The sequence below is a fragment of the Erinaceus europaeus genome, chromosome 2, assembly GCF_950295315.1.
Source record: "Erinaceus europaeus chromosome 2, mEriEur2.1, whole genome shotgun sequence".
Classification (NCBI taxonomy): domain Eukaryota; kingdom Metazoa; phylum Chordata; class Mammalia; order Eulipotyphla; family Erinaceidae; genus Erinaceus; species Erinaceus europaeus.
In genome coordinates, this window is record NC_080163.1 from 200660439 (window position 1) to 200672855 (window position 12417).

Here is a 12417-nt window from a genome sequence, read left to right on the forward strand (position 1 = left end):
GGTGGGGAGGGTTCAGGTCCTGGAACAGGATGGCAGAGGAGGACCTGGTGGGGGTTGAATTGTTATGTGGAAAACTGGGAAATGTTACGCATGTACAAACTACTGTATTTTACTGTCAACTGTAAACCATTAACCACCCAATAAATAAAAAGAAGAAGAGGAGGAGGAGGAAGAAGAGGAAAAGGAAGGAGAAGGAGAAGGAGAAGGAGAAGGAGAAGGAGAAGGAGGAGAAGGAGGAGGAGGAGGAGGAGGAGGAGGAGGAGGAGGAGGAGGAGGAGGAGGAGGAGGAGAAGGAGAAGGAGATCCTGATTCCAAAGGTTCTTCAAGCATGGTCTGCCAAGACACAACCATTCATCCATTCATCCATCCATCCATCCATCCATCCAGTCACACTCCACTAGCCCATCTTGTGACCGTGCAGATGTCACAGTTAAGGGCACAGCCCCAAGGCCAGCAGTGGAGTCCACATGGAGCCTGTGGTATAGACTACTGGAGGGAGTACTTGCCTTTTTTTTTTTTTGTGCCTCCAGGGTTACTGCTGGGGCTCAGTGCCTGCAGCACAAATCCACTGCTCCTGGGGGCCATTTTTCCCCCTTTGTTGCCCTGTTTTTTTTTTTTTTAATTGTTGTTGTAGTTACTATCATCGCTGTTACTGATGTCATTGTTGTTGGATAGGACAGAGAGACATGGAGAGAGGAGGGGAAGACAGAGAGGGGGAGAGAAAGACAGACACCTGCAGGCCTGCTTCACCGCCTGTGAAGCGACTCCCCTGCAGGTGGGGAGCCGGGGGCTCGAACCGGGATCCTTACGCCGGTCACTGCGCTTTGCACCACCTGCGCTTAACCCACTGCACCACTGCCCGACCCCCTCTTTGTTTCTCTCTCTCTCTCTCTCTCTCTCTCTCTCTCTCTTTCTTCCTTTCTTTTTTTATTTTTTTCCCCTTGCTAATTTCTTAGCCCTGGCTGAAATCTGCAGATAATAAGCCTGAAGTGCAGGGGGCAGCAGAGGTCCACTTTTAGCACATGTGTACACCACTCTGCTTTACAAGTTCTCTCCCCCTCTCTGTCTTCCATTTCTGTGTCCTATTCAAAATCGATGACATCCGTAACAACAATAACTGCAACAACAATTAAAAAAACAACAAGGGCAACAAAGGGAAAATAAATAAAAATTAAAAAAGAAGGCTAACATTTATGTATGAAACAGTGACAGAGACAAATACAGTGCAAGAGAGACTAGAGCCCTGCTGATGGTGCTGGGGATTGAACTTGGGGCTTCAGAGCCTCAAACACAAGAGCCTTTAGCAGAACTGTTATGCCACTGCCCCAGCCCTTTATATATTTACATTAATGAGACAGAGATACAGAGAGAGGGGGGGGAGAGAGAGGGAGAGAGGGAGAGGGAAGGGGGGGAGGGAGGCAGACAGACAGACCCCAGAGTCCTTCTCAGCTCTGGCTGATGGTGGTGCTGGGGACTGAACCTGGGACCTCAGAGCCTCAGGCAGGAGAGTCCAGATCTGCTTTGGAAAGAGCCCCTGTGTTCTTCTGGGGTCACCGGGGGCTGCTCTCTGGGGCCCTGCCCCGCCCCACCCCGAGGTGCTCACCTTGCTTGGAGCTGACATCTGGCGGGATGTGTGTCGGGTGGGCCCCCGGAGAAAAGTGCTCGTCACTGTAGGTGATGAGGGGCGTGAGGGGGTGGACGGCATGGGAGGGCTGCACCACGGGCACTTTGTTGGACTGCAAAGCAACCACAGGGCGACAGTTAACAGGGGTCCGGCCTCGTCCCTGCTCCCCCAGAACCCCACGGCGGCCCTCCTCGGTGGGGCATCAACCCCCCCCTCCCCAGCCCAGAGTCCCGGGCCAGCCGCTGCCGCGAGATGCTCAAGGCCCCACTGTGTCCCCAGGAGTCCCTGCGCTGGGCCCACAGCCTTCAGCCGGTGGGCGCTGAACCCCAAGGCGTGTGCCTCTGTTCACTCAGACAGCCACTCCTCGTGGACGCAGGCAAAGGTCAGCAAAGAGGCATCAGCACTGGACTGACCCTGGAGATGAGACGCTGAGCGTGTCTGACGTGCGACGGACGCTCGAAAGGCCGGGTGGTGGCACACCCGGTAGAGGGTATGGGTTGCAGTGCTCAAGGGCCCGGGATTCAAGCCCCCGGACATCCCCACCACAGGGGAAGGGGAGCCTCACAAATGGTGAAACAGGGCTGGCTGCAGGCTCCTCTGTCTCTCCCTCTGTATCTCTCCCTCCCCTCGCCATTTCTGTCTATTCAAAACAAAGAGACGTTAATCCAAGCAGGCAGTTTCAGTCAGTCAGGAGTCGTTCAAGGAACGCACGGGCACATGTAAGGCTGCAGCCCTCAGCAACCCAACACGGGCAAGCTGGCAGGGCTGCCTGGTGTGGCCGGGGGCTCCGTCCCTCTCTGGCTGTACATCTGAGAAGCCGGGAGACACCAGTATGTGTGTGTATGTGTGTGTGTGTGTGTGTGTGTGTGTGTGTGCTGTACAGTTTCATCAACCACATGAGACTGAACAAGGGGGGCCTGGCCCCCGCTCAGGTCTTCCTGCAACCCCCAGGTTCTCTTCCTGGACTGGACCCCACGGGAGGAATCACAGTCTGTAGGGATGCTGCCTCATGTCCGAATTTTCTGTCTGAACACGTGGCCCACGTCGGGCGCCCGAACGCCGATTCACCTGGAAGCCTAAGAGGACACCGGCAGTCACACTTTGGGAAGGTTCACATCCTGTGTCTGGACTTCATAGATTTGAAGCCTGTGGCGCTTCTGTTTGTTTAGAGCTGAATCTCTCCCTCATTCCCCAGTGCCCCCCACCCCCAGGTCCTCCCAAAGTGCTTACTAAAGCCTAATCCTGACCCCAGAGGACTCGGGCAGCTCAATTTTATCCAGGGGACTTCTAAAAGAAACTCTACTCAGCCCCCCACCCCCACCGCCACCCCCTAAAGAAAGTAAACTCGATGTGATTATATCCACCCAAAATGTGCTTCTGATTTACAGACTCACCTACTAATTAAAGCCATCTCCGCGCAGAAACCCCGGGGGCTAATGGTGCCGGTGGAGGGGTAGGCAGCAGGAGAGAGTAAACCCGTGGAGTCTCCAGCCCGCTAGGTCAGGACCCCCACCCCACCCGATTTATTTGGGGGGGGGGGTCGCAGGCAAAGGTCAGCAGAGAGGCATGAATGCTGCACAGACTCTGGGGACACTGAGTGTGTCTGACATGAAACAGACGCGTGAGGGGCCGGGTGGCGGCACACCCAGTAGAGGGCATGGGGTCATGATGCTCAGGGACCCAGGTTCAAGCCCCCGGTCCCCAGCTGCGGGGGGTGGAGGTTCTCAAGTGTGCAGTGAGCTCACTGCCACGCTCTGGATGAAGGCCTGCTGGGGCTCAGTTTCTCCGGAAGCAAAGATCAGGACTTCTCCTAGAGAGGAAGTGTGGGGACCTCCCAAGGGGTGTCCCTCCTCCACCTGTGGCTCCGTTTGGCTGGGGCCGTGCTGTATGACACCTGTGTCAGACAGGCTTGCCCGTGAAGGGGGGGGGAAGCACGTGGCTCCTGCCGGAGGGACAGTGATCCCTGTGACACTCAACTCCCTTTCCAGCTCCTCAGAGTGACTCCCCACACCTGGTGGCTACAGCCTCCTCCCCCCAAGAATGAAAGGAGGTGTGGCATGGGGGGAGCATTTTACCAGACGGACAACAAAACAGCAACTGTGAGATCACCCAGACATTGGCATTATCGGCCAAAGACAGAGAAACAGCTGTTCTATCCTCTCTCTCTCTCCTCTCTCCTGGCCTCCAGAGTTGGCACTACAAATCCACTGCTCCTGGTGGCTTCTTTTTCCATTTTGTTGGACAGGACAGAGAGAAACTGAGGAGGGGAGATAGGGAGAGAGAAAGACAGACACCTGTAGGCTTGCTTCACTGTGGAGGCTCGAACCCAGGTACTGGTGCATGACAGCATGTGTGCTCCACTGGGTACACCACCGCCCACCGCCTCGCCCCGAAACAGCTGTTCAACATATTCACCCTGGGGCAAAACTGGGCAGTCTTGACATCAGTGGAAAAATGAAGGTGTGGAAAAATAAACTCTAATACAGACTCACCAGCTGCCCTGGGGTCCCCCGGATGGGCTCGTGGAATAGACAAGGGGACAGTGTGCAAAGACAGATAAAATCTAAATCAGGTCTGGGGGCTGGTTGGTGGCATACCCAGTAGGGTACACACATTACTGTGTGCTAGGTCCCGGGTTCAAGCCCCTGGTCTCCACCTGCAGGAGGGAAAGAAGCTTCACAAACCGGGATCCTTATGCCGGTCCTTGCGCTTTGCGCCACCTGCGCTTAACCCGCTGCGCTACCGCCGACTCCCTCTTCTTGTTTATTCTGTAGAAGATGGAGGGAGGAGAAGACAGATGGACGGGCAGTGGCAGCTGGGCACCGCTTGGGCATATGGCCAGAGTCCTGCACACACAAGGAACACGCACTACTCACTGGGCCACCTTCCTGGCTACAGGAGGACCCGTCTCCTCAGGAAGGAAGCCGAGAAATGGAGCCGCCAGGGAGCACCGGGTGAAGTCATGACCGCTGTCACTACAGGGGGGCGTGGGTCACTCGGGGTCCTGCTCTCCGAGGGTACTGTGCGCCAAGCACCTTTCTCAGAGGCCCCACTGGGTGAGAGCAGGGCCGATGCCGTGGTGTCTCCCAGCACCAGTCATGTTTCTTAGCAGCACATGCAAGCCCCCCACTTCTGAGCAGCCTCTCCCCCCCATAGCATCCCTTCTGCTCCCTGAGGCCCTGGACGTCAAGAGGCTCAGCACACGCGGTAAGCGGAGTTGCCCCACCCCACCCCACAAAGATTACTCACTCCACATTCACTCAGCACAGTCACTGCCATTCCACTGAGTTAGCCCCAACGGACACAAAATGACAGGCAACTCACTCACCCCAGGTAGGGGAACCCCCCCAACCCCCCGCTTTCCTGTGGCAGGAACCTGCCCCCAAGTGAGGGGGGTGCCTGCACAGCCTCGGACCACAGCCGCAGGAGCAGGACTCCCACTGTGGTTGCAACACACCCTCTTCATAGCCCCTTTCACGACAGGCCGCTCTTCTCTCTCTGTATCTCAGGTGTGGGCTCGGGGCTCAAAGATGGAGAACGGGCCCCCGGAGGTGTGAGCAAGAGAAGCTGCCTGGGCCGTGAGGTCCCATGCCGTGGAGACCTGCTCACTGACACCCCAACACACCTGACCAGGGGTGCTGCCTGGGCCTTGGGGTGCAAGGGGCCCTGGGGCCACTCTGCTGCCTGGCCTGGAGGGAGAGCTTGGGCACCTCATTGTTCAAAAGCAGGTGTGTGAGAAGGCACGTCTGCATGGGTGCTGGAGAGTCCTGGAAGGTGGGGGAGAGGGACAGGGAGGGGGGGAGAGAAAAAGAGAAAGAGAAGCAGAACACGATGCTGGCACATGCAGCACCAGGGGTCAGACTCAGGGCCTGAGCATACAAGTCCTGTACCCTACCCACCACACTACTCAGCAGGGCAAAGGCCATGGAGATTCCCTCCCCCGTGGCTCCTGGGTGGGGACTCGGGGTGCTGAGGACATGGGCACGCAGAGGCCATCCAGGAGTGCTGAAGAACCGCCGGCTCTCTGGCATTAAAGTCTTTGCTGAAATCTCCCCTCCGCCCCTGCCCCGGCTCTGCTGTGAAGGCCAGCAGAGTGTAAGAACCTGTGACGGCTTCCACCAGCTGCTCTCGAGTCCACCTGGCAAATCTGGAGTCAGGGTCAGCCCACTTCTATTTTCTGTCTGTGTTGTCTGTCAGTCTGTCTACCAGAGCACCATTCAATTCGGTCAAGAACTGACTCTAGGACCTCAGAGCCTCGGGTATGGGAGTCTTTGGCATAACCACTATGCTGCCTCCTTCCTGGGCTCCAACCTTACTGAGAGAAAATACAGGTGCTGGGGGCCGGGCCGTGGCGCACCTGGTAGAGCGCACATGTTACAGGGCACAAGGACCTGGGTTCCAGCCCCTGGTCCCCACCTGCAGGGGGAAAGCTTTGCAAGTGGCGAGGCAGTGCTGCAGGTGTCTCTCTGTCTCTCTCCCCCTACCCTCTCCGTTTCTGGCTATCTCTATCCAATAAATAAAGATTAAAAAATTGATATATTAAAAAGAAGAAAATGGGGTCTGGAGAAACGGCACAGGGGTTCTGTACAATACTCTCACAAATGAGGCTCTGAGGACCCTGGTTTAATCCCCAGCACCACCATTAGCCAGAGCTGAGCAGGTCTCTGGTCTCTCTCTCTCTCATTAAAATAAAATAAATGTTAGAGGGCCGGGCGGTAACGTATCAGGTTAAGCACACGTGGCGCAAAGCACAAGGACCGGCGTAAGGATCCCAGTTCAGGCCCCCGGCTCCCCACCTGCAGGGGAGTCACTTCACAGGCAATGAAACAGGTCTGCAGGTGTCTGTCTTTCTCCCCCCTCTCTGTCTTCCCCTCCTCTCTCCATTTCTCTCTGTCCTATCCAACAACAACAGCAGCAATAGCAACAACAGCAAGGGCAACAAAATGGGAAAAGGGCCTCCAGGAGCAGTGGATTCGTAGTGCAGGCACGGAGCCCCAGCAATCACCCTGGAGGCAAATAAAATAAAATAAAATAAATATTAAAAAGTAAGGGTGGGAGGGGGGCTATAGAATGTGTACTAACAAGCTGCTTTTACAGAGAGGTCCTAGAGAGGAAAAGGAGGGATTGGGAAAGAAACAGCAGAGCCAGAAGCTGGGATTTCAGGAGCTCAGCCCTAAACTCCCCACCCCTAGTCCCCAGGCAGGAAGCTGGCACACAGGCTCCTGTGTGGAGGCACCGGAAACAGGATGGTGGTTCAAAGGAGCCTTTTCAAAGCACAGCCTGTTGTGAGGAGGCTACTAAGAAGTGCTTTAACCTGCCAGTCACATCAGATTACCTACTCTCTCTCCTTCTCCCTCTCCCTCCCCCTCACTGCCCCTCTCCCGCTCCCTCTCACTCCCTCTCCTTCTCCCTCCCTCTCCCTCTCCCTCCCTCTCCTGCTCCCTCTCCTTCTCCCTCCCTCTCCTTCTCCCTCCCTCTCCTTCTCCCTCCCTCTCCTTCTCCCTCCCTCTCCTTCTCCCTCCCTCTCCCTCCCTTTCAGCCTCCACTCACTCCCTCTCCCTCTCCCTCCCTCTCCTGCTCCCTCCTCTCCCTCTCCCTCTCCCTCCCTCTCCCTCTCCCTCCCTCTTCCTCCCTCTCCCTCCCTCTTTCTCTCCTTCCCTCCCTCTCCCTCCCTCTTCCTCCCTCTCCCTCTCCCTCCCTCTTTCTCTCCTTCCCTCTCCCTATCTGGGTGCTGGACCAGGTAAGTGAGATTTCACCGCTGTCCAGTCCGTTTTTTCATTCCTTTAAATTCAGAGAGAGAGAGAGAGACAGAGAGACAGAGAGAGAAAGAGACTGAGACTCATACCACTGGGACTTCCCCAGATGCCATGGCACTTCCCACGTGATGCCAGGGCTTGAGCCTGGGTCTGGCGTAAGGGAGCCTGAGGGCGATACTGCAGCCTGAGATTAAATTTTATACACACCTAGGTCGCCAGAATCACCCAACGCATGAATGAACTCACCCTCGGGCAGGTCGCCAGGCCCTTTCTCTCTAGCGCCCCCCACAATAGGCCGTGTGGAAAGCAACAACAAACACACCAGGGCTGGCTGCATCTAGGGGAGAGGACCTCGGGTTTCGCGATTGAAGAACAAGATCCTGAAATGAGCTTCAGGCCAGTGGAGGCAGCAAACGGAAAGTGAAATAACAGCAGGGGTTGGGGAGGGGCGGGGTGGGGGCTCACAGGAGCCGGGTCACATAATAGTGGGAGTCACATAATAGCTAAACAACGGCCTTCCAGATGGACTCCAAGCCCATGGCCCCACAGACCCCAACACGATGCTTTTTCCTTGGGCTGGGGAAACAGCATAATGGCTATGCAAAAGACTTTCATGCTTGAGGCTCTGAGGACCCAGGTTCAACCCCCAGCTCCGCCATAAGCCAGAGCTGAGCAGGGCTTTGCTATTTTTGGTATCTCTCTATCTTCCTCTATTAAAAATAAATTTTTTTTCCTCCAGGGTTATTGCTGGGCTCAGTGCCTGCACCATGAATCCACCGCTCCTGGAGGCCATTTCCCCCCCACCATTCCCCCCCCTTTTGTTGCCCTTGTTGTTGTAGCCTCGTTGTGGTTATTATTATTGCCATTGTTGATGTTGTTCGTTGTTGGATAGGACAGAGAGAAATGGAGAGAGGAGGGGAAGACAGAGAGGAAGAGAGAAAGACACCTGCAGACCTGCTTCACCACCTGTGAAGCGACTCCCCTGCAGGTGGGAGCCATGGGCTCGAACCGGGATCCTTATGCCGGTCCCTGCGCTTTTCGACATATGTGCTTAACTCACTGCGCCACTGCCTGACCACCAAAAATAATTTTTGTTTTTAAAAAAAAACTTTTTCCTTGAAAACATTTGCTTCAGGGGTTCAAAGAGGGAGCCAGCTGTGAAGACCTTTCACCGACTCTCGATTCTATTTCTGCATTACCAGGGAGAGGCTTTTGCGGACGATGGAAGATTCTAGAGAAGAGGGGAGGAGAGCTGGGCTCTGCTGGTGACGGAGCCTCCTGGGTGTAGCTCCAGAGTCCAGGGGAGACCTGTTTTGTGCCCTATGTGGTGGATGGGAGCGTCCTCTCTGAGTTCAGTGGGGATCTTTTGGGGTATACACCGCTTGGTGTGGCCGGTGCTACAGCCCACCTCTGAACCTTTCCTGAGAACAGCCCAGTGCTTGGCTCAGGTGGGCCTTGTCTCCAGCACTGAGCTGGGTGCTGAACATTCAGGAGTCCTGAGAGGCTCGGCCTGGACGGACGGTGGCACCGTGGGAGGTGACACGTTCAAATGCACAGACACAAACTGGGACCAGTCACATCACGAAACAATGTGACTTCAGTTTAAATAAATAAATAAATAAGTAAATAAATAAAGGACTCCTTGAAGTTTGTGACTCGGAGGCAAGGAGACAGGTGTAGATCTGAGGCTATGTTACATGGCTCTGAATTCCAACCGCCCCTCAATGCCCTCAGTCCCAGTTCTTCTAGAAGTGGCTGCAGGAGGAAGAAGTCAGGGAGGAGAATGACTCACTTCCCTGGACATTGTACGGGTCCAGTGGGCTGGTGGGATATCATATTGGGCTGGCGTGGTGTCACTGTGAGCCAGTGTGATGTCACTGTGATGTCACACTGGAGCTGTGTGGTGTCACGCTCTGATGGCAGTGTGTTCTACAACCAGAAAGACTGGTAAAGCTGACACAACAGCTGACAGCCCACTGTCATTGTCACTACACTAACGTCTCCGAGCACCGGGACCTGGAACACTGAACAAAAGTAGGATTACCCGGGTTCATTCCCCCCGGCACGGCAGAAACTAAAAATAAATTGGATCTAGAAGACGCTAGTCCCTCTCAGTCTGCATGGCGTTGTCAGTCTCCTCAGCTCACCTGGATCTCAGCTGGATACAGGACAGAGAATACTGAGCCTCACATTTCAGGGAGGGGTGAGAAGCCCCAGGAAAGTTCAGAATCACACAGCAAGCAAAAGTAAACTAGAATCAATCTGGTTTTCACTCTCTCAACCACCAAAAAGCCAGGGACCTGTCACCTTTCACTAAGATGGACACAAAAAAAAGAAAGAAAATTGGGATTCAGGTGGTAGGGCAGTGGGTTAAGCGCACTTGGCGCAAAATGCAAGGGCCGGCATAAGGATCCTGGTTCGAGTCCCCAGCTCCCCACCTGTAGGGAAGTCACTTCACAGGTGGTGAAGCAGGTCTGCAGGTGTCTGTCTTTCTCTCCCCCTCTCTGTCTTCCCCTCCTCTCTCCATTTCTCTCTGTTCTATCCAACAACGTCGACATCAACAGCAATAGCTACAACAATAAAAACAACAAGGGCAACAAAAAGGAAATAAATAAATATTCAAAAAAAGAAAAAAAAAGATTTATGGAGGGTCACAACATCATCATGGTTCTGCAAGAGACTTCCATGCCTGAGGCTCCAAAGATTTCGAGTTCAATCCCTAGCACTACCATGAGCCAGAGCTGAGCAGGGCTCTGATCTATCTCTCTCTTTAAAATGAATAAAATATTAACACATTAAAAAACAAAAAGACTGGCAAAGGCTCAGCAAAGTAGCTCCCTTGGATAGTACACTGCTGTGCTGTGTGCAGGACCCAGGTTCAAGCCTGGCCGCCCACTGCACTGAAGGGAGATTGGTGTTGTGGTCTGTTTCCAGGTTGCTGGAAGACAGTACTCAGAGAAAGGTGCAGCTTTGGGGGGGGGGGCAAGGAGAAAAGTATCATTTATGCTTTGCAGATGGCTGTGAAAAAAAAAAAACCTTTAAAAAGTGATTCATGGAGGAAGTGGTTAAGCCCACTTGTTACAATGCACAAGGACCCAAGTTCAATACCTAGGGAGGCTGTGTGGTGAAGCCCCTGGCTAAGTGCATGCATTACCATGCGAGAGGACCTGGGTTCTAGCCTCAGCTCAGGTCCCACCTGCAGGGGGGAAGCTTCACCAGTGAAGCAGGTCTGCAGGTGTCTCTCTTTATCTCTCCCTCTCAGTTTCTATCTGTCCCACCAATAAAATAAATAAAATAATAAAATAGAAAAAGCTAGATTAAAGGCATACAGACCTATTTGGACAGAGTAAAGGTTTAGTTTTAATTTTTTTCTTTTCTTTTTTTTTATTTATTCCCTTTTGTTGACCTAGTTGTTTTATTGTTGTTGCTGTCATCGTTGTTGGATAGGACAGAGAGAAATGGAGAGATGAGGGGAAGACAGAGAGGGGGAGAAAGACAGACACCTGCAGACCTGCTTCACCACCTGTGAAGCGACTCTCCTGTAAATGGCGAGCCAGAGGCTCGAACCGGGATCCTTACGCTGGTCCTTGTGCTTTGCACCACGTGCTCTTAACCCGCTGCGCTACCACCCGACTCCCTCTTTTTTCTTTCTTTTAGTGTTTATTTATTTTTATTTTTGAGAGAGAGAGAGAGAGAAACACCAGAGCACTGCTTAGCCTAGTTTTAATTTTTTAAAAATAGATATATTAATTCTCATGAGAGAGTGACCAAAGTCCTGCTCAGCTCTGGGAGAGGTTGGTACTGGGAACAGAACCCTGGACCTCTGGAGCCTGGAACAGGAAAGTCCAATGAACTGATGCTGAGCTATGGCCCAGACCTCATTTGACTCTGTACAGAAGGCCAGCGGAGGGGACAGTCACAGGGCTCTGCCCTCAGCAGGTGGGCCAGTGGGAACCAGAATTCCCACACAGCGGCCCTATGCAGCAGACTGCCCCACACCCGGTGACCGTCCCCTCCGATAGCCTTCTGCTAGAGACCCTCACCGAGAGGACCTTAGGACTTGCTGGGGTGTGTCTACCAGTGGCATCTGCTGGAAGGTTCTGCCAGCCCCGACCTCAGGCTGTGATTCCAGTCCCCTGGCAAGAGGGACGGATGCTACAGACAGGGAGTCTGGGTGAATCTCTAACAAGCCCCTGGAGTTACCTGTGCATTTACGAACATCTGTCTCAGTCTGGAGCATGGGACTGGCCCCAGACCAAGAATCCACCTCCCTGGGCTGTGTCCCCAGCTTAACACACAAACTGGAGGGGCGAGGCACACGGGGACCCAGGGGTGGGGCTCTGGCCACAGAGGTGCTTGGCAGACACCGAGCTTCAGGGCTGCCAGCCCCCTCTTATCTGCAGGAGACAGGGAGAGAGAGAAGGAGAGGAAGAGGGAGAGGGAGAGAGAATAGAGGGAGAGGGAGAGAGAATAGAGGGAGAGGGGGGAGGGGGAGAGAGGGAGGAGAGAGGAGAGGGGAGAGAGGTAGGCATGAAGGAGAGGGTGAGGGAGAAGAGAGAGGGAGGGAGGGAGAGGGAGGGAGAGAGGGAGGGAGAGGGAAAAAGGGAGGGGAGGGGGACAGGGAGGGGAGACGGGGGAGGGGAGATGGAGGGGGGGAAGGGAAGGAGAGCTAACTAGATCCTGCTTAGAACACTGACTAAACCAGGGGTGAAGAAAGGCTGTGGAGATAGTTTAGTGGCAGAGGGCAGGATTTGCATGCCAGAGTAAGACCCCAGAGGCCCCAGGTTCCATCTCCAGCACACCTGTATTCCAAGGCTGAACGCTACCATTAGGGACAACACAGACAGGAGTCTCATGTTATCACATGTCTCCCCAGGCCAGTGGGGAAGGAGTTCAAGGTGGGGAAGCACCAGGTAATGAATGATGTGGGGTGTGTGTGTACAGATTTTGGAAACATCTGGAGCACTGTGGGAGGAGTGGGCCAATGAGAAGCCAGACCAGGTGTTGCTATGTTAGAGGCAGGGTGAAAGAGACCCC

The 12417-nt window shown here is 54.2% G+C and overlaps 1 protein-coding gene across 5 annotated transcripts in view; it reads right to left on the reverse strand.

Annotated features, from left to right (window-relative positions):
* The window catches only part of LEF1 (lymphoid enhancer binding factor 1), a 98064-nt gene that overhangs the window by 26151 nt on the left and 59496 nt on the right, over positions 1-12417 (reverse strand). For all 5 annotated transcript variants that reach the window (XM_060186286.1, XM_060186283.1, XM_060186284.1 and 2 more), the window contains exon 4: positions 1604-1736. In XM_060186286.1, coding sequence (XP_060042269.1) covers positions 1604-1736 — 133 coding nt within the window. The remainder of the gene's footprint in view (positions 1-1603; positions 1737-12417) is intronic.